This window comes from Anomaloglossus baeobatrachus, chromosome 7 (assembly GCF_048569485.1).
Source record: "Anomaloglossus baeobatrachus isolate aAnoBae1 chromosome 7, aAnoBae1.hap1, whole genome shotgun sequence".
Lineage (NCBI taxonomy): Eukaryota > Metazoa > Chordata > Amphibia > Anura > Aromobatidae > Anomaloglossus > Anomaloglossus baeobatrachus.
In genome coordinates this window covers 284,515,308-284,536,349 of record NC_134359.1, presented here as the reverse complement: position 1 = coordinate 284,536,349, position 21,042 = coordinate 284,515,308, and the positions used below count along the sequence as shown (strand labels likewise).

The 21,042-nt window shown below is 47.3% G+C and overlaps 1 protein-coding gene across 1 annotated transcript; it reads right to left on the bottom strand.

The window, feature by feature from the left end:
- Nucleotides 1–568: 568 nt before the first annotated feature.
- Nucleotides 569–18,186, bottom strand: LOC142245533 (NADPH oxidase organizer 1-like). Its single transcript, XM_075318312.1, has 8 exons — nucleotides 18,106–18,186; nucleotides 14,826–14,906; nucleotides 13,289–13,364; nucleotides 10,863–11,040; nucleotides 10,371–10,570; nucleotides 10,172–10,285; nucleotides 3,013–3,130; nucleotides 569–1,260 (listed from the first exon to the last, which is right to left on the bottom strand). Exons 1-8 carry the CDS (start codon nucleotides 18,184–18,186, stop codon nucleotides 624–626), a joined length of 1,485 nt encoding a protein of 494 aa, XP_075174427.1. The 3' UTR covers nucleotides 569–623.
- Between the last annotated feature and the right edge of the window lie 2,856 nt (nucleotides 18,187–21,042).

Sequence of the window (21,042 nt, the reverse complement as noted above, 5' to 3'; positions counted from 1 at the left end):
TTAGGAGGTAAAACTTGTCTTTTAGTAAAATCCCAGCTTATTTTTAAGAGTCCAGTGGGCGGGTTCTATTTGTTGATTGACAGCTTTTCCCTCTGGAACCGCTCGCAGGGTCTCCTGTCTGCCCACTGCTGACTGCCCGCTGGGACTCCTGTCTGCCCACTGCTGACTGCCTGCTGGGACTCCTGTCTGCCCACTGCTGACTGCCTGCTGGGACTCCTGTCTGCCCGCTGCTGACTGCCTGCTGGGACTCCTGTCTGCCCGCTGCTGACTGCCCGCTGGGACTCCTTTCTGCCCGCTGCTGACTGGCCGCTGGGACTCCTTTCTGCCTGCTGCTGACTGCCCGCTGGGACTCCTTTCTGCCTGCTGCTGACTGACCGCTGGGACTCCTTACTGCCCACTGCCTTCCTGACCTGCCCAATGGGCTCCTAAGTATAGAATGAACATAAATTTAGGTAAATTATCAGTTATAGGGTTTTCTACGAAAAAAATTCAATATATCGATCTTCTTGACTCCTCTCTATCAATATGAATCAAACAGAAAAAAATAAATATATAGAATAAATATAAATTATTTTTGTATAAAATAGATATAATTAGAAGTATCAAAAAAAATGTTTGTGTCTTTATCCATATATGAGAACGTTCTCCCTTCTCTGTAAAGCCGTTTTCGTTGCAGAGGTACATTTGTTAAGAATTTCGTGCTGTTTGGGCCGTTGAGGCACCGGAGGGGTGATGTCACAGATGGGAGGAGCGTTCGGGGGTCCGCTAGTTTCTTTAGGACTGCTCGGATTACTTTCCAAGGTCCAGGCGTCTAGACTGATCTTTCTTGGTCGCGGTATGGGCACCTCCTGTTGGACTATTGGATGCGGATTAGAAATTACAGGTGGATTTATGATCTCTCTGATATTCCGAATCTTAGGCTTCACTTCTTCCTTTGAGTTTAGGGCCACCACCCCGGTTTTCCCCCTCGGTGGTAATCCCACAGGCGCTTGTTGGAATCCATATTGCGTATTCAATGGTAAACCGCTAATTGACCTGGATTTTCGTCGGTCCAGTTTATTTTCTGCATTAGTAATGACCGGATGATGGCCATCTTTCCTCCAAGGTTCCTCTGCTCTGCTCACATCCAAAGTACTGGAGGCCTTGAAGAGATCTACCATAGAGGAGAAGGCTCCTTGGTTCACCATGGCCTCAAGCTGGTGACAATTTCGGTAGGGCTTCAGATACATCGCCGGAACATAGCCGGTTTTTCCATTATACCTGTTCATAAGGAAGAGAGTAGAGATCTATTATAGCAAGTATGGTATGTAGATGCTGCAAGTATTCATCTTTCCTACAGCTCCCCCGCAGGAAAAGGGAGGTATTACACGGCTCTTTTAAAATAATAAAAGTTTCTACATTTTTATTACATTGATATACAGTCATGGCCAAAAGTTTTGAGAATGCTACAAATATTAATTTTTATAAAGTCTACTGCTTAAGTTTTTCTAATGGCAATTTGCATACACTCCAGAATGTCATAAAGAGTGATCAGCTTAACAGCAATTACTTGCAAAGTCAATATTGGCTAAGAAAATGAACTTTAACCCCCAAAAGACATTTCAACATCATTGCATTCCTGCCTTAAAAGGAGCAGCTAACATTGTTTTAGTGATTGTTCCAGTAACACAGGTGTGGGTGTTGATGAGGACAGGGCTGGCGATCAATCAGTCATGATTAAGTAAGAATGACACCACTGGACACTTTAAAAGGAGGCTGGTGCTTGGTATCATTGTTTCTCTTCAGTTAACCATGGTTATCTCTAAAGAAACATGTGCAGCCATCACTGCTCTGCACAAAAATGGCCTAACAGGGAAGAGTATCGCAGCTACAAAGATTGCACATCAGTCAACAATCTATCACATCTTAAAGAACTTCAAGGAAAGAGCTTCTATTGTTGCCAAAAAGGCTCCAGGGCGCCCAAGAAGGACCAGCAAACGCCAGGACCGTATCTTAAAACTGTTTCAGCTGCGGGATGGGACTCCCAGCAGTGCCGAGCTAGCTCAGCAATGGCAGCAGGCTGGTGTGAGGGCTTCTGCACGCACTGTGAGGCGGAGACTCTTGACAAGGCCTGGTTTCAAGGAGGGCAGCAAAGAAGCCACTTCTCTCCAGAAAAAACATTAGGGACCGACTGATATTCTGCAAAAGTTACAGGGTGTGGACTGCTGAGGACTGGGGTAAAGTCATTTTCTCAGATGAATCCCCTTTTCGATTGTTTGGGACATCTGGCAAACAGCTTATTAGGAGAAGAAGAGGTGAGTGCTACCACCAGTTCTGTCTCATGCCAACTGTTAAGCATCCGGAAACCATTCATGTGTGGGGTTGCTTCTCAGCCAAGGGAATCGCACCACTCACAGTCTTGCCTAAAAACACAGCCATGAATAAAGAATGGCACCAGAATGTCCTCCAAGAGCAACTTCTCCCAACTGTCCAAGAGCAGTTTGGCGCTCAACAATGCCTTTTCCAGCATGATGGAGCACCTTGCCATAAAGCAAAGGTGATCACTAAATGGCTCATGGAACAAAACAGAGATTTTGGGTCCATGGCCTGGAAACTCCCCAGATCTTAATCCCATTGAGAACTTGTGGGCAATCATCAAGAGACGGGTGGACAAACAAAAACCAACAAATTCTGGCAAAATGCAAGCATTGCTTATGCAAGAATGGACAGCTATCAGTCAGGATTTGCTCCAGAAGTTGATTGAGAGCATGCCAGGGAGAATTGCAGAGGTCCTGAAGAAGAAGGGTCAACACTGCAAATATTCATTTGCTGCAGTAACTCATTCTGTCAATAGAACATTTTGGTCTCATAATATGATTGCAATTATATTTCTGTATGTGATGTAACCATCAGACAAACACAATTAAAAACCAGAGGGCGACAGATCATGTGAAAATAGCATTTTGGTGTCATTCTCAAAACTTTTGGCCATGACTGTAGATTAATTTCTTGAACCTGATTCAGTTTTCGTACCTGATGAGCCACCAGCCATTGTTTGACTTCTCTTTGACTTCTACTACGACTCCTCTGGAGATGGACAATTCATCGCAGCTCATGGCTTCGTATGAGGATGTTGAATAGTAACGAATTCCTGGATAAACAAAAAAAAGAGGACTTTGTTATTTGGTATCATTAAAATGTATGTCCATCATGGAGCAGGCTCAGGAGTATAGCCCACTCCACATAGGACAGGCGCTGGCTGTGTTATACGGCCTGCACCTGTCCATACCAGCAGGGATCAGAGTTTGCTCCGATCGCTGCTGTTTAAAAAAAATCAAACGCTACTATCAATCTCTGAGCGCAATTACAATCGCCCCCTCCCACAATGAGATTAGTCTGCATGATAGCTGCCATCTTGAAATCCAGCTAATGTACACCAATATTTTTACCAATACTGCATAATTACAATTTACAATGCATATAAGCATATCATCACAGGTTCAAGCCCCACTAAAGGCAATAAAAAATTATATGTATTTTATTAAAATATTGCATTATATTAAAAGTTTAATTTTAATTGCCCCATATTTCTCCACCCCCCCTTCCAAAAAAAATAAATAAAATAAACCAGGATAGGGTAAGAAGAAAAACAACTTCAGACTACTAAAATATTAATTGTAAAGCAAAATCTAATCAAATTGCAATAATTGCTGTTTTTCGGTCTCTGCACCTCCCCAAAAAAATTATTCTTAAAGATATTTCATAATGAAATATGCCTCACCCCTTAATTGTAAAGCGTTGCGGAATATGTTGGCGCTATATAAATAAACTTTATTGTTATCATTAAACTTTATTTTTGCTTGTAATACTCTTTCTGTCCACCTGCTGTGCTCTTGAGACGATTGGTTACATGAGCGAAAGAGTGGTAGAATATTGTATTCTGCCACCTAGAGGCTGAAACAACTCCTGCACCAATTTTTTTCTTTCTTCAGCGCTCTATTGGGAGACCCAGACGATTGGGGTATAGCTACTGCCCTCTGGAGGCCACACAAAGCACTACATTAAAAGTGCAAGGCCCCTCCCCCTCTGGCTATACCCCCCCCCCGTGGCATCACGGGTTCTCCAGTTTTAGCTTTGTGTGCGAAGGAGGTCAGACATTCCATGCATAGCTCCACAGATTTTAGTCAGCAGCAGCTGCTGACTATTTCGGATGGAAGAAAAGAGGACACATATAGTGTCCCCAGCATGCTCCCTTCTCACCCCTGGATGGTGTTGTAAGGTTGAGGTACCTATTGCTGGTACAGGGCTGGAGCCTGACATGCTGTTTTCCTTCCACATCCCCTGGTAGGGCTCTGTGGAAGTGGGATCCTGCCGGCCTCTCAGCTCTGACGCCGGGCTCCATACACAGACCCATTAGAACCTGATGGATTCGGAGCAGGAGTACGATCAGGGACAGGCCCTGCATCATACAGGTACTCTGTGTCCCCGGCAGGCACAGACACACTCCGGGCTGGCTGGGTGTTGTAGTGCGCCGGGGACCGCAACGTTGGAGTTAGTGTCCCTACAGATTACTGGGGGATTGTTTGTGTATGGGAACGCAGCGCCGACCCCCTCTGGACCGGGCGGCGCTGCTGTGACTTGTGGTGCGCCGGGGATCCGCCGTCCGCGCTTTTACGGCGGCGGCGGTTATAAATTGAGTCCCCGGCTTTTTGGGCCTAGGACGCCGGCAGCTCCGATTCGTTCCCGCCCCCACCCTGTCATTCAGGGTAGGGGAGAGACGCTGTTCGCTAGCAGCGACGAGGGCTGGAGCCTGATTTACATGCTCCAGCCCTCACACTAGGCACAGAGGGAAGCAGGCTTCCCGCTCTTAGCCAGGAACGCCCAGGGCCCGCCCCCCTTCTCTCTCAGGACGCCGGCAGCCATTACATGCAGTCTGGCTGGAGGAAGGACGCAAGGCTCTGGGAGACCTGGACTAGGGGCTATCTGGCGACCACACACCCGCTTTTTAAGCGGGCGGTAAGCGTTTTTTCTGTGCTGGTCCCTCTAGTGCCCCACGGTGTATCGGTGTACTGTGTAGGATATAGAGATATTGTATTTCTTGCACTGTGAGGTCGCTTCTGGCTGCATCTCCCAGACCACTCTGTGGAAGCAACAACATGCCATCCTCAAAACGCAAGGCTGCCAAGGCTAGGGCTGTGTATACTGCGGGTGCTGCATGTGGGGCTAATCTACCAGCAGGCTCCGATGACCCCCATTGTGTGCAATGCTCCGACCCGGTGCTGCTTCGCCAGCCGGAGTCAGGAGGGAGAGTGACCCAGGCTGAGACGCCTGTAAGTCCTGCCCCGGTGACAGGGACAGACTTTGCAGTTTTTGCTGATAATATGTCTGTCTCTATGGCAAAAATCCTTGAAACCTTGCAATCTATGCATGGGGCTCAGTCTTTGGGCACGGCGAGGCCTCTGTCCTCAGGTCCCCCTCACTTGGAATTAATCCAGCCCACAGGGGGGTCCCCGGCTTCACAGGCCGAGGATTATGACTCAGATGATAGCCCCAGCCACCCTAAGCGAGCTCGCTGGGAAAGACCCTCGACGTCATCACACTGCTCAGGGTCTCAGCGCAATCAGTCTCCCTGTGATGTGTCTGATGAGAGTGATCAGGAATCCATTCCTGGAACCCCTCTCAACCTGGATTCCCCTGATGGGGATGCCATGGTAAACGACCTTATCTCAGCCATCAATAGGCTGTTGGATATTTCTCCCCCAGCCCCTTCAGCAGAAGAGGCGGCTGCGGAGCAGGAGAAGTTTCGTTTCCTTTATCCCAAGCGTAAATTGAGTGCTTTGTTGGATCACGCTGACTTCAGAGAATCAATCCAGAAGCACGACGCTCACCCAGAAAGGCGTTTCTCTAAACGATCTAAAGATACGCGTTTCCCTTTCCCTCCTGAGGTGGTCAAGCGCTGGACACAGTGTCCAAAGGTAGACCCCCCGATTTCCAAACTCGCAGCTAGGTCCATAGTTGCAGTGGAGGATGGCGCTTCACTTAAAGATGCCAATGACAGACAGATGGACCTTTGGTTAAAATCTGTCTATGAAGCTATCGGCGCGTCGTTTGCTCCGGCATTCGCAGCCGTATGGGCACTCCAGGCTATTTCAGCTGGCTTAGCAAAAGTGGATGCTATCATACATCCAGCAGTGCCGCAAGTGGCGCACCTTACCACGCAGATGTCGGCGTTTGCGTCTTACGCTATCAATGCGGTCCTAGAATCTACCAGTCGCACCTCAATGGCGTCCGCCAATTCGGTAGTTTTGCGCAGAGCCTTGTGGTTAAAGGACTGGAAAGCAGATGCTGGTTCCAAAAAATGTTTAACCAGTTTGCCTTTATCTAGAGATAGACTGTTTGGCGAGCCATTGGCTGATATCATTAAGCAGTCTAAGGGTAAAGACTCCTCTTTACCACAACCCAGAACAACCAAACCTCAGCAGAAAAAGTGGCAGCAGAGGTTTCAGTCCTTTCGAGGTTCGGGCAAGACACCATTTACCTCGTCCAAAGGGACTCAGAGGACGCAAAGAAACTCAGATTCGTGGCGGGCTCACACGCGCCCCAAGAAAGCAAATGGAGGTACCGCTTCCAAAGCGGCTACCTCATGACTTCCAGCCCCCTCCCTCCGCATCGCCGGTCGGGGGCAGGCTCTCCCGCTTTTCCGGCATTTGGATGTCACAGGTCAAAGACCGGTGGGTGACGGACATTTTGTCTCGCGGGTACAGAATCGAGTTCAATTCTCGTCCTCCAGCTCGGTTCTTCAGAACCTCCCCACATCCAGACCGAGCAGATGCTCTGCTGCAGGCGGTGGGCTCCTTAAGAGCGGAAGGAGTGGTGATCCCAGTCCCTCCTCAGGAACAAGGGCAAGGGTTTTACTCCAATCTCTTTGTGGTTCCAAAAAAGGACGGCTCGTTCCGTCCTGTTCTGGACCTAAAACGGCTCAACAAACATGTGCACGCCAGGAAGTTCCGGATGGAAACCCTGCGTTCTGTCATTGCCTCAATGTCCAGAGGAGACTTCCTTGCCTCAATAGACATCAATGATGCTTATCTCCACGTGCCAATTGCTACAGAACATCAACGTTTTCTACGTTTTGTGATAGGAGACGACCATTTTCAGTTCGTAGCTCTGCCATTTGGTCTGGCAACAGCCCCACGGGTCTTCACCAAGGTCATGGCGGCGGTGGTAGCAGTCTTGCACTCTCAGGGACACTCGGTGATCCCTTACCTAGACGATTTATTGGTCAAAGCTCCCTCTCAAGAGGCATGTCAGCACAGCCTGAATGCTACGCTGGAGACCCTACAGTCTTTCGGATGGATCATCAACTTTCCAAAGTCGATCCTATCACCGACTCAATCACTAACGTATCTTGGCATGGAGTTTCATACTCTAGCAGCGATAGTGAAGCTTCCGCTGAACAAGCAGCGGTCACTACAGACAGGGGTGCAATCTCTTCTGCAGGGCCAGTTGCATCCCTTGCGGCGCCTCATGCATTTCCTAGGGAAGATGGTGGCGGCCATGGAAGCAGTTCCCTTTGCGCAGTTTCATCTGCGCCCACTTCAATGGGACATTCTCCGCCAATGGGACGGGAAGTCAACGTCCCTGGACAGGAAAGTCTCGCTTTCCCAGACGGCCAAGGACTCCCTACAATGGTGGCTCCTTCCCACCTCATTGTCTCAGGGAAGATCCTTCCTGCCCCCATCCTGGGCAGTAGTCACGACAGATGCGAGTCTGTCAGGGTGGGGAGCAGTATTTCTCCACCACAGGGCTCAGGGGACGTGGACTCCGCAGGAGTCCACCCTTCAGATCAATGTTCTGGAGATCAGAGCAGTGTATCTTGCTCTACTGGCCTTCCAACAGTGGCTGGAAGGAAAGCAGATCCGAATCCAATCGGACAACTCCACAGCGGTGGCATACATCAACCACCAAGGAGGGACGCGCAGTCGGCAAGCCTTCCAAGAAGTCCGGCGCATTCTAATGTGGGTGGAGGACAGAGCATCCACCATATCCGCGGTTCACATCCCAGGCGTAGAAAACTGGGAAGCAGACTTCCTCAGTCGCCAGGGCATGGACGCAGGGGAATGGTCCCTTCACCCGGACGTGTTTCAGGAAATCTGTCGCCGCTGGGGAGTGCCGGACGTCGACCTAATGGCATCCCGGCACAACAACAAGGTCCCGGCATTCATGGCGAGGTCGCGCGATCAAAGAGCTCTGGCGGCAGACGCCTTGGTTCAAGATTGGTCGCAGTTTCAGCTCCCATACGTGTTTCCGCCTCTGGCGCTCTTGCCCAGAGTGCTACGCAAGATCAGATCCGAGTGCAGCCGCATCATACTCGTCGCTCCAGACTGGCCGAGGAGGTCGTGGTATCCGGATCTGTGGCATCTCACGATCGGTCGACCGTGGTCACTGCCAGACCGACCAGACTTACTGTCCCAAGGGCCGTTTTTCCATCAGAATTCTGCGGCCCTGAACCTGACTGTGTGGCCATTGAGTCCTGGATCCTAGCATCTGCAGGATTATCTCAAGGAGTCGTTGCCACAATGAGACAAGCTAGAAAGTCGAATTCGGCTAAGATCTACCACAGAACGTGGAAGATTTTCTTAGCCTGGTGCTCTGCTCAGGGAGTGTCTCCCTGGCCATTTGCATTGCCCAAGTTTCTTTCCTTCCTGCAATCGGGGTTAGAAAAGGGCTTGTCGCTCAGCTCCCTTAAAGGGCAAGTTTCGGCACTATCCGTGTTTTTTCAGAAGCGTCTAGCACGTCTTTCTAAGGTGCGCACGTTCCTGCAGGGGGTCTGTCATATTGTGCCCCCGTACAAGCGGCCGTTAGATCCATGGGATCTGAACAGGGTACTAGTTGCTCTCCAGAAGCCGCCCTTCGAGCCTCTGAAGGAAGTTTCCTTTTCTCGGCTGTCACAGAAAGTGGCGTTTCTTGTTGCGATCACATCGCTTCGGCGAGTGTCTGAGCTGGCAGCTCTGTCATCCAAGGCTCCCTTCCTGGTGTTCCACCAGGACAAGGTAGTGCTGCGCCCTATTCCGGAGTTTCTCCCTAAGGTCGTATCCTCTTTTCATCTTAATCAGGATATATCCTTGCCTTCGTTTTGTCCTCATCCGGTTCACCGGTATGAAAAGGACTTACGTTTGCTAGATCTGGTGAGAGCACTCAGAATCTACATTTCCCGCACGGCGCCCATGCGCCGTGCCGATGCGCTTTTTGTCCTTGTCGCTGGTCCGCGCAAGGGGTTGCAGGCTTCTAAAGCCACCCTGGCTCGATGGATCAAAGAACCAATTCTAGAGGCCTACCGTTCTGCGGGGCTTCCGGTTCCTTCAGGGCTAAAAGCCCACTCAACCAGAGCCGTGGGTGCGTCCTGGGCATTACGTCACCAGGCTTCGGCTCAACAGGTGTGCCAGGCAGCTACCTGGTCCAGTCTGCACACTTTCACCAAGCATTATCAGGTGCATACCTATGCTTCGGCGGATGCCAGCTTAGGTAGAAGAGTCCTGCAGGCGGCAGTGACACCCCCGTAGGGGAGGGCTGTTTTGCAGCTCTAACATGAGGTTTTTCTTTACCCACCCAGGGACAGCTTTTGGACGTCCCAATCGTCTGGGTCTCCCAATAGAGCGCTGAAGAAGAAGGGAATTTTGTTACTTACCGTAAATTCCTTTTCTTCTAGCTCTTATTGGGAGACCCAGCACCCGCCCTGTTGTCCTTCGGGATGTTTTTTTGTTGTTTGCGGGTACACATGTTGTTCATGTTGAACGGTTTTTCAGTTCTCCGATGTTATTCGGAGTTAATTTGTTTAAACCAGTTATTGGCTTCCTCCTTCTTGCTTTGGCACTAAAACTGGAGAACCCGTGATGCCACGGGGGGGGTATAGCCAGAGGGGGAGGGGCCTTGCACTTTTAATGTAGTGCTTTGTGTGGCCTCCAGAGGGCAGTAGCTATACCCCAATCGTCTGGGTCTCCCAATAAGAGCTAGAAGAAAAGGAATTTACGGTAAGTAACAAAATTCCCTTCTTTTCTTAGATAGATAGATAGATATATATATATATATATATATCTATCTCCATATCATTACATTACAGGTTGAGAGTATTCCAACGGTTTTTTAAGTAGTGTACATCTTTATATAATACAACTCGGGGCGCACCGCTTACCTTCATCATCTGATTCTGTTCCCGAATCGGACTCTTCTTTCTCTTCTACATCCTTGAGGAATGGAGCTGGAAACCAGGCCACTCGCTTATCTTTGTTTTCCACCAGCCACCATCCTAAAATGTAATAAGTCGTTAATGCAACTTCCATGACGCCTTTCCCATAACCTCTTACATGTATAATCGGCTGGTGACCTCTCACCTGAGTTTTCCTTGATCAGTACCCCCAGTTGCTCGTTGCGTTGGACTTTAAAGGGCCGGTTCTTGGTGTCCTTGGTTTCGTAGTCTTCGATACACACGTACATCTGGGATATGATGGGTTCGGAGGCTGGGGGTTGTGGTAGTGGTTTCAGCTGCTCCCTTTTTTGAGTTTCTCTCACTTCTGATGGCAATATCACGACGCTGTAACCAGATACACAAGGTATATTTTATTTTCAATTCTTGGACCAGCCACATTTGTACTTTTAAATCCCTAATTAAAGTGGACCTGGCACCAAGCTACAAAGGACCTTCTCTGGTACGGTATGGCGAATAAATACTCAATACCGGAAATAAAATTGTGCAAACTGCACCCCCACAAAGTTGGCATCTTTGGGCAGCCCAAAGGGGGATGCATTTAAATATCCGATTAGCCCCTGAAATTTTAATGCATAGTCATCAGACTCCTGGCTTTTTGCAATGGCTGCGCACACACCTGTTTTCGGGTAAGGTGGCGTTGAGGTCGCTGTCGGTGGGTGTGAAGAAGGACATCACCACGCTGCATTGTGAGATTTTGTTGTCGGTTTTCAGCAGCTCCTGAGAAAATCTTTCCAGTAATCGGAGCCTTTCTATGTAGCGGCTGCTGCTCCTGTTTTTCCTGAAGATCGGCACATCTATAGGGAGGAGGAAATTAGCATGTGAATCATTGAGACGGCTGTTAAAAGGAATGTCCCTAATGGTGATTGTACTTTTAGAGAGTTGCTCGGTCACCTCTTGGAGAAACACATTGCTAAGCCTAATATTTATTACAGATAATTATCTGCCCATGGGGCTATCCCTTCAAAAGAAGATTTTGGGTACTCACCAGAAAATCTCTTTCTTGGAGCCTTCATTGGGGGACACAGCTCCCATGGTTTCCTGTGTCCCCCAAAGAAGCGATAGAGAAAAGAAGATTTTGGGTACTCACCGTAAAATCCCTTTCTCGATGCCTTCATTGGGAGGACACAACTCACATGGTTTCCTGTGTTCCCCATTGAAACGAAAGAGAATAGAAGATTTTGGGTAAAATCCCTTTCTCGGAGCCCCCAATGAAGCGATAGAGAGCAAAAAATTTGGGGAAGGGGTTTTAAACTTTTGGGTACAATTGTTATTATTTAAATGATGGGTTACCCCTTCACAACCTCTGACGCACTGGTAAGTCATCGGTTGTGTCTTTCACTTTGATGCGGGCTCACACACTGAGCCCACATCTTTCCCTGATCTGATCAGCCAACGTACCTCTAAGGGGTACTTTGCACGCTGCAACATCGCTAGCCGATGCTTGCGATGCCGAGCGCGATAGTACCCGCCCCGTCACACATGCGATATCTTGTGATAGCTGCCGTAGCGAACATTATCGCTACGGAAGCTTCACACGCACTTATATGCCCTGCGACGTCGCTCTGGCCGGCGACCCGCCTCCTTCCTAAGGGGGTGGGTCGTGCGGCGTCACAGTGACGTCACACGGCAGGCGGCCAATAGAAGCGGAGGGGCGGAGATGAGCGTAACATCCCGCCCACCTCCTTCCTTCCGCATTGCCGTCGGGACACAGGTAAGGAGATGTTCCTCGCTCCTGCGGCTTCATACACAGCGATGTGCGCTGCCGCAGGAACGAGGAACTACATCGTATCTCCTATTGGTGCGACATTATGAAAATGTCCGGCGCTACACAGATCGCCGATATTAGACGCTTTTGCGATCGTTTATCGGCGCATCTAGGCTTTACACGTTGCGACGTCGTTACCGGCGCCGGATGTGCGTCACTTTCGATTTGACCCCGACGATATCACAGTAGCGATGTCGCAGCGTGCAAAGTATCCCTAAAAGCGGCGGGCAGATCGGAGATCCTCCCGCCACTGTTAACTAGTTAATTGCTGCTGTCAATCTCTGGCATTGAGATTCAATAAACTCCACAGCAATTCCCTGCTCACAATAGCGTCCCCGTGATGTGATCTCCTCCCCTTTTGCCCCATTGAAAATAAAATTAAAAAAATAATATATTTGGTATCGCCACGTTTGGAAATGTCCGATCTATCAAAATATAAATGAATCTGATCGGTAAGTTGTGTAATGAAAAAAAAAAATGAAAAACTCCAGTATTATGGTTGTTTTTGGCCGCCGCAACATTGCAATAAAATCCAATAAAAGGGGATCAAAACATCGTATCTACACAAAAATGGTATTTGTAATAACGTTATTACAAAGAAGAATCCATCTCTGTGCCCCAGATCTCGAAAAATGAAAATGTTACGGTTTTCAGAAAATGGTGAGAAAATCGCCTTTTTTTTTTTTTTTTTTTTTTTTTTTTTACAAATTTCTGAATTTTTTTTCACAAATAAAACTATACATGCTTGGTATCTATGAACTCGTACTGACCTGGGGAATCATATTCCCAGATAAGTTTTACCATATAGTGAACATGATAGTTTAGTTTTGGGTTTGGTTTTTTTTTTATTTATCTTGGAAGTGTACTATTTTTGCAATTTCACCGCACTTCAAATTTTTTTCTCCAGTACATTATATGTTAAAATTAATGGTCTCTTTGAAAAGTACAACTCGTTCCGCAAAAAACAAGCCCTCATATGGCTACATTGACGGAAAAATAAAAAAAGTTATTGCTCTTGGAAGAAAGGGAGGAAAAAAACGAAAACAGAAAATAACTAAAGGGTTAAAGGGGCTTCACCTGGTTGTGCCTGTGTTAGACTTTACAAAAGCAAGCATTGGGGTGGGAGATTGTCCCAAGGGTCTGGGAGAGAGCAAATCAAACACTGGGCCCTAAATTATGACGAACCCCCTTAGTTTCATTGTTGCTGTCCCTCGCCCCCCTTAGACATGAATGAGATCTGTCCAGGGGTCTCGGATATTGATGACCTGGATCATTACCTCTCAGTTTGGGGATCATATTCTCCGATTTTCTAAGCAGCCCGGATTCCAAGGGGAATTTTTTTCTTAATTCTCTCTATGAGCAAAAAATTGAAAATAAATTTATTTCATTTTTTTTTTTTTTTAAATTCTCATAAATCAAGTTTATAAAAATGGCGCAAAATTTTCTACAACTCATGATTGCATGTTAAAGAGTTTTCCTCATGACTTGCTCCAACATAGGGCACATTTTATTCCAAGTGTTGCGCCATTTGTTAAATTCGGCAGATTTTATCACCCCCTACCCACACCCCATTGTAAAGAGCATCTCTATAAAATGTCAAAGTGGGTCTAAATACTTTTTTAATGCAGTATCCAAAACATTTTGCCCCATCAATACATGGACTAAAACCAATTCTTGATCGCAGATAGAAATTAATGAGGCACTAGCACAATGTATTACTAAAAGAGAAAAGTATAGCAGTTTGCTATAGCGACCAATCACGTTGCCGCTTTTATTTTTTAAAGGCCCTGTGAAAAATAAAAGCTGAAAGCTGATTGGTTGCTATGGGCAATTCTGGTTGATGTGGGCAACTGCTGCACTTGTCCCTTGCACGAATTTTGAAGTCTTATTAATTATTTTTGGCATTGTTGCCTATAGCAACCAAAGAGTTCAGCCTTAATTATCAAAGCTAAGCTCTGGTTGCTATGGCCGGCCTCGCAAACAATCCTATAAAGAAAGAGGATGACACAAATAAAAAAAGGTACTAATATGACGCTCAGGTCACATGATATAACTTGGATACTGAAATATGACAACTGTAGTGCAATCTTGTGGCCTCACCTATGACCAGGCCTTGCCTAAGTGGTCTCCCCTATGACCGGGCCTTGCCTAAGTGGCCTCCCCTATGACCGAGCCTTGCCTAAGTGGCCTCCCCTATGATCGGGCCTTGCCTAAGTGGCCTCTCCTATGACCGGGCCTTGCCTAAGTGGTCTCCCCTATGACCGTGCCTTGCCTAGGTGGCCTTGCTCCCCTATGACTGGCCCCTGCCTAGGTGGTCTTGCTCTCCTATGACCCGGCCTTGCCTAGGTGGCCTTGCTCCCCTATGACGCGGCCTTGCCTAGGTGGCCTTGCTCCCCTATGACACGGCCTTGCCTAGGTGGCCTTGCTCCCCTATGACACGGCCTTGCCTAGGTGGCCTCGCTCCTCTATGACCCGGCCTAGCTTAATCAGAGTTCAGCTTTTATTATGAAAGCTGAGCTCTAGTTGCTGCGGCAGCCCCGCAAACAACCCTATAAAAAAAATGATGCAAATTAAAAAAATTGACTAAAATGGTGCATAAATCATATGATATAACTTGGATACTGAGATGTGGTGCAATCTTGTGGCCTCCTCTATGACCCGGCCTTGCCTAAGTGCTATCAGATACTGTGATATGCATTTCTATGTAAACAATGGTCTAAAGATGACAGCTGCGGGCGATGCACACACCTCATTAATTGACTTTATGGTGTACAAATCGACAATTAACATACATTTTTGTAAAAATTTACTTACGTGCATCTTTTTGAAGTCTTCAAACGTCCGGTAGATGACTATATCGTTGTGGTCAGACCACAGAATTGAAAAAATATTACTCTGCCAAAATAAAATGAAAAAATTACCTAAAATTCACTGATTTTTGTTTTATAGGTGAACTATAAGTCCCATCATGGACTAAAACAGAAAGCTAAATCCATACATAGCAGGCCATGCGTATGTGCCTAGGTGTGAGATGGGAAAATAATCAAAGAATTAACACTGTTAGTAGCAGTGTAACTTTAGGGGGTGCTCCGCACGTGGGTCACAACATGGCGTGCGAGGCCTTGTTACATTTTTTGCATTGAGGCCCAGAAACCGCAAAACCCTGAGAGTATTCCAACCCTTTAATAAAATCCATTTTATTCCTCGGTGAATTGGCCAAGAATTGATGTGTCTTTGAATGGCCAGAGGGGAGAAAACTGCTACCAGATTTGTCCCCTAAAACCTCACAGTTACATAGGTTGAAAAAAGATCTAGGTCCATCTAGTTCAACCTTCCTCCACCAATTATATATTTTGTCACTAAATCGTTTATAAACTTCATGATCCTTATCTCCCCTAAAACCTCCAAGATTTTCATCTCCCCAAAAACCTCCATGATCCTCATCTCCCCAAAAACCTCTATGATCCTCATCTCCCCTAAAACCTTCATGATCCTCATCTCCCCTAAAACCTTCATGATCCTCATCTCCTCTAAAACCTTCATGATCCTCATCTCCCCTAAAACCTTCATGATTGTGTGGAGGTCACCTGAGCTGTAGTATGTTTGTTTAAACGTAATAAGAATATCTGTGTATATAACTAATCCAAATGTAGTTGCATAATTATCTGTCTGTCTATGTAGCAATTGCACAGATCTATAGTATAATTCAAAGTTATATAGTCATGAAGGGGTTAACCAAAGATAATGAAGCCAAAATGTGAAGCTACAAACTCTTATCAGTAGTGTCCACACAGAAAGAATGTTTTAATGAACAGATGTATTGTACAATATGCTGGGAGAAATAAGGGAGTGACACTCCCATAAACTCTATGTATCATTTTCAAGGCCGAAGGTGCCTTCTGTAATAATTAAGTTTCTTTCAATACAGTTAGTTGATGACGCTGACTCAAGCAGAAAGGGTGTCTGTGTATTCATTGTCTGATACATACATTAATATATCGGCACTGGTATACAGCATTAATGGGGCACCGTCTCTGGATCCTAAACGAAGACTCCATTAGCAGTCTTCACCCAAAATTCCTTCCTTGACAATTGTTACCGTATATCCCCTAACACCTCCACGATCCTCATCTCTCCTAACACCTCCACGATCCTCATCTCTCCTAGGGGGTGCTTCACACATAGCGAGATCGCTACCGAAATCGCTGCTACGGCACGGTTTTGGTGACGCAACAGTGACCTCATTAGCGATCTCGCTGTGTGTGACACTGAGCAGCGATCTGGCCCCTGCTACGAGATCGCTGCTCGTTACACACAGCACTGGTTCGTTTTCTTCAAAGGCACTCTCCCGCTGTGACACACAGATCGCTGTGTGTGACAGCGAGAGAGCGACGAAATGAAGCGAGCAGAGAGCAGGAGCCGGCATCTGGCAGCTGCGGTAAGCTGTAACCAGGGTAAACATCGGGTAACCAAGGTGGTTACCCGATATTTACCTTAGTTACCAGCCTCCGCAGCTCTCACGCTGCCTGTGCTGCCGGCTCCGGCTCTCTGCACATGTAGCTGCAGTACACATCGGGTTAATTAACCCGATGTGTACTGTAGCTAGGAGAGCAAGGAGCCAGCGCTAAGCAATGTGCGCGGCTCCCTGCTCTCTGCACATGTAGCGACGTTATGATCGCTGCTGCGTCGCTGTGTTTGACAGCTAAGCAGCGATCATAACAGCGACTTACAAGGTCGCTGTTACATCACAGAAAATGGTGATGTAACAACGACCTCGTTGTCGCTGTCGCTTAGTGTGAACCAGCCCTAACACCTCCACGATCCTTATCTCCCCTAAAACCTTCATGATCCTCATCTCCCCTTATCTGTTGGAGAAGAGTCAGAAGGACCCCCCATGAACATCAAATAGTCAGGCGGTCCCTAGAAATGAGTGGGTTCAACCAAGTTTTATCCAACATGCTTGAGGTCCTATACTCAGGGTCATATAGGTCACTTCAAAGATCTAGGAGGCAACGGTCATGGCTCATTTTCATGCACCCTATTAGTGAGTCAATAGATTGGGGTCCATTGTTCATGGTCCTCATAGATGAGAGTAGTCTAAAAAGTGTCTCATGCTCTGGAGGACCTGTCCTGTCTTACCTTACACAGACAACCCTAGATTTGAGTAGATACTGTCTAATGGTTAATTTCCATGCGGTAGCACTGTTGCAAAATATTGAGATCTTTCCACCAAGTATTTCACATGGATGTGAAAACCTCAATGCTGGAGGTTGCGGTAGGGGCTTGTCAAAAGACCCTTCTAACAAACAGAGTTCTCACTTAAATAGAAGCCTTAGTGACTTTCCGAGACATAACAACCAAATGAATGAGGCTAAAAATCCCCAAAAATCAATATAAACCAAGAAACAAAATCAAGCATAATATATTCTTCCTGAAGAAGGTAATGGAACCCTATGAGGTAGTTTCCCAATGAGGACCATAGCTGAAAAAAGTCCAGAAATCAAGTGGCGTAACTTGTAGTCTCCAACAGAAGATGCCCAACAATCATGGTTCGTCTCATCGGAGCCCAAGTACGACTGCAACCCCTGCACCCACTATAGTTATACCTTCACTGGCACCAAATACCCTAATTAGAATAATTGTATCACTACAAATAGGGGTATCAACAATAATATCCAACCCCATTTTTCTTTTAAATATGTATCCCCCGATTCTTCTGCCATTCTTGGGCTTCCAGATGTTGGATTTCCAAGAGAGAAATTACAACCAGTACTTACAGGGAGGCACATGGCTAGCATGGACTAGTGCCATGAGGCCTAAGGGGTGCAGACAAGCTCATTATATTAAAAGCATGGCTGTGTTCTTCCAAAATCAGCACCCTAGCAGATAACGTGTGATAGTGCAGCTTTAAGGCTATGTTCACACGTTGCATTTTTGCTCATTTTTATGAGAAAACGCTGCAAAAAAATCTGCAGCATGTGAACATAGCCTAATAGAGCTAAGCTGCAATACCAGACATTACCTGTGGACAAGTGTGGCGCTGTTTCTGATGTTGGAATTGGTATAAACTATAAGGAACATATGGAAGCAATACCTTCCGTTTTCCATTCTGGAGAACTCCAACAGCTTTGACTTCCAATGGATGGCGCCCGGCCATGGTCTGCTGCTGCGGCATCTTGCAAACAAGCCTTTATGACTATGGACAGTGGTAGCCTCTCTTTATAATATTTTGCAATGCCGGGTTATAATTAAGCCACCAATCAGAAGTGAATGACTCAAAAAAGAAACATCTCGCCTCGGAGGAAGTCAGGTCGTTGGGTAATTCCTTGTTTTCCTCATCATGTGATTTCTTAAAGAGCAGACAAGACAATGTGATGTACCTAGTACCTACCCTATGTAAAAAATGCCTGGACTGACGTAATGACAGGAGGAGGCATTGTAAATCAGCCTAAATCAACCCTGAGGTCATATTGTATCAATCTGGTTTGGAAAAGCTTTGATCATATAGTGTACTAAAGGATTTCTGAAGAAGTGTCCTCATTATGATCTCCATCGTCAAAGTGGTACTTAAAAAAGAGCCCCCAGCTCTGGAGGACCCCACATATCCAAGCATTGCACAGATAGTCCATTGACTTCTATGAGGATTAGCACTGTCTTATACTTCTTTTCCCCTGCATGAGAGGAAAGAAGTCCATGATGGGGGGCATAAATACCTGGAAGGGGCCCATGATGGGGACATATATGTGTGACCCATTCTTCCTTATTAGGTTGTCACAGGGTATTGTGCAATCTGCCCTTCTGTACAATATCCACCTCCTCCTTGGTTACGGGTCCCTGACCTTTGATGTTGCCAAGAACAAGCTAATCAAAATCTTAGGAACACTCTGCACCACATCCACCAGACACACCAGTGGACGGCCTGAGTGGAATGGGGTCGCCCACTTGGGTTGGTTAAGGGAAGGTCAGGGGTGTTAGGAGACAGTCAGTTTAGCCGTGACTCTCAAGAGGAGAGGTCACAAGTCAGTTGAGTGGTGACTCTCAAGAGGAGAGGTTAGGAGCTGGGCTCCGTGAACTACTAGGTGGCAGACATTGGTCTGGGCCTGGTAGGAGCTGGACCCCGGTCGCAGAGGATCGTGACAAGGGGCACGGACTGTCGAGGAGGACAGCCGGCAGCCTTGTGCCATCACTGTGCAGGGGCCAGGGCATGACAGGGTACGTGGACCCTAGGTCAGGAAGGAGCTTCAGGCGTCCTGACAATTTACCCGACGAGGACGGAGCCTTCAAGATCCATTCTCCACCCGCTCCAAAATTGGGGTACTAGCGCAACGAGGGAGATAGGACTTTCCCACTACACGGTCCAGAAAATCCCAAGCGTGAACCCTGAGAGCAAGCTCACCCAGTTAGCCATACTGGTGAGCGGGACCCGATCAGTTTTATACTTAAGGGACCAATCAGAAAACTAGGTGCCAAGGCAAAGGTCACAGAATAACAGGCAACACCAACGGGCATGGGATCCAGGCGTGCTCCCTCTCAGCGGCAGCGGTGTTCAGAACTTTGGTTTACCATAGTTGTCGGTGTCAGCAATATTGAACTGAGTGAGTACACAAGTTACCCTTACCGTCCCAACGGGACACCTCCCCATTGCCCTCATTGAGTCCCGGGGCATTCCCCCTACCCGTGGAGGGATTAAACACCTGGCTGCCACTCCATCGCCACCGGGTACTACCAACTGCAGTGGTGGTACTCCACCTTACCACACACCACGGGAGGCGTCACGAACTTTCCACATCATTCCCTGTAAATACTCCCCCTTTTTTATCCGAGTGTCCGTGCAACCCTGACCCCCGGGTCCGGAGATCCCTCGAGCCACCGCAGATCCGGATCCGAGCAGCCCGGCTGCTGACGCGGGGGCGGCACATATGCCTGGAAGGGGCCCAGAATGGAAGGACATATATACCTGGAAGGGGCCCAGAATGGGGGGACATATATACCTGGAAGGGGCCCAGAAATGGGGGACATATATACCTTGAATGGGTCCATGATGGGGGGGGACATATATACCTAAAAGTGGCCCAGGATGTGGGGACATATATACCTGGAAGGGGCCCAAAAAGAGGGACATATATTACTGGAAGGGGCTCATGATGGGGAACATATGTACCTGGAAGGGGCTCATGATGGGGCACATATATACCTGCAAGGGGCCCATGATTGGAAACATATATACCTGGAAAAGGCCCAGGATGGGGGACATATATACTTGAAAGGGGTCCATGATGAGGGGATATATATAACTGGAAGGGGCCCATGATAAGGGATATATACCTTGAAGGAGCCCAGTACGGGGAACATATATACCTGGAAGGGGGCCCATGATGGCGGGCATATATACTTGGAAGGGGTCCAAAATGTGGGACAAATATACCTGGAATGGGCCCAGAATGGGGGACATATATACCTGGAAGGGGCCCATGATGGGGGAGATATATACTCGGAAGGGTCCCATGATGGGGGACATCTATACTTGGAAGGGGCCCAAATTGGGGGACAAATATACCTGGAATGGGCCCAGAATGGGGGACATATATACCTGGAAGGGGCCCAGGATGGGGGATGTTAGTACATTATTTGAGACACTACTACATAATGGGGGAGGGGGAGCAACACATATGTCCTTATAGGATTTAGAACAGAACAAGGGCCCATACATCTGACCAACATCCAGGGGGGGCAGATCCAAATCTTGCACCGGGGTCCATAGGACTTTAGTTATGTCACTGAGTGTCATCCTGTCATCCAATTATTTTTTTCCAGGTTCCATACAGGTGACCGTATGGATTTTTGGTCACCAATTAGTGTTTTTGGCACAGAAGAAGACAGCAATGTGTGTTATTGTGTTAATTTCAGTGGTTGGTTAATGGATAAAGCTGAAGTATATGGTTGTTTTATGCGATACTTTGATAAAACGATCATTTATTCCACATTTTTTGACTGATAGAGCCTTGGGTGGGTCTCATGATCGTGCCAGGAG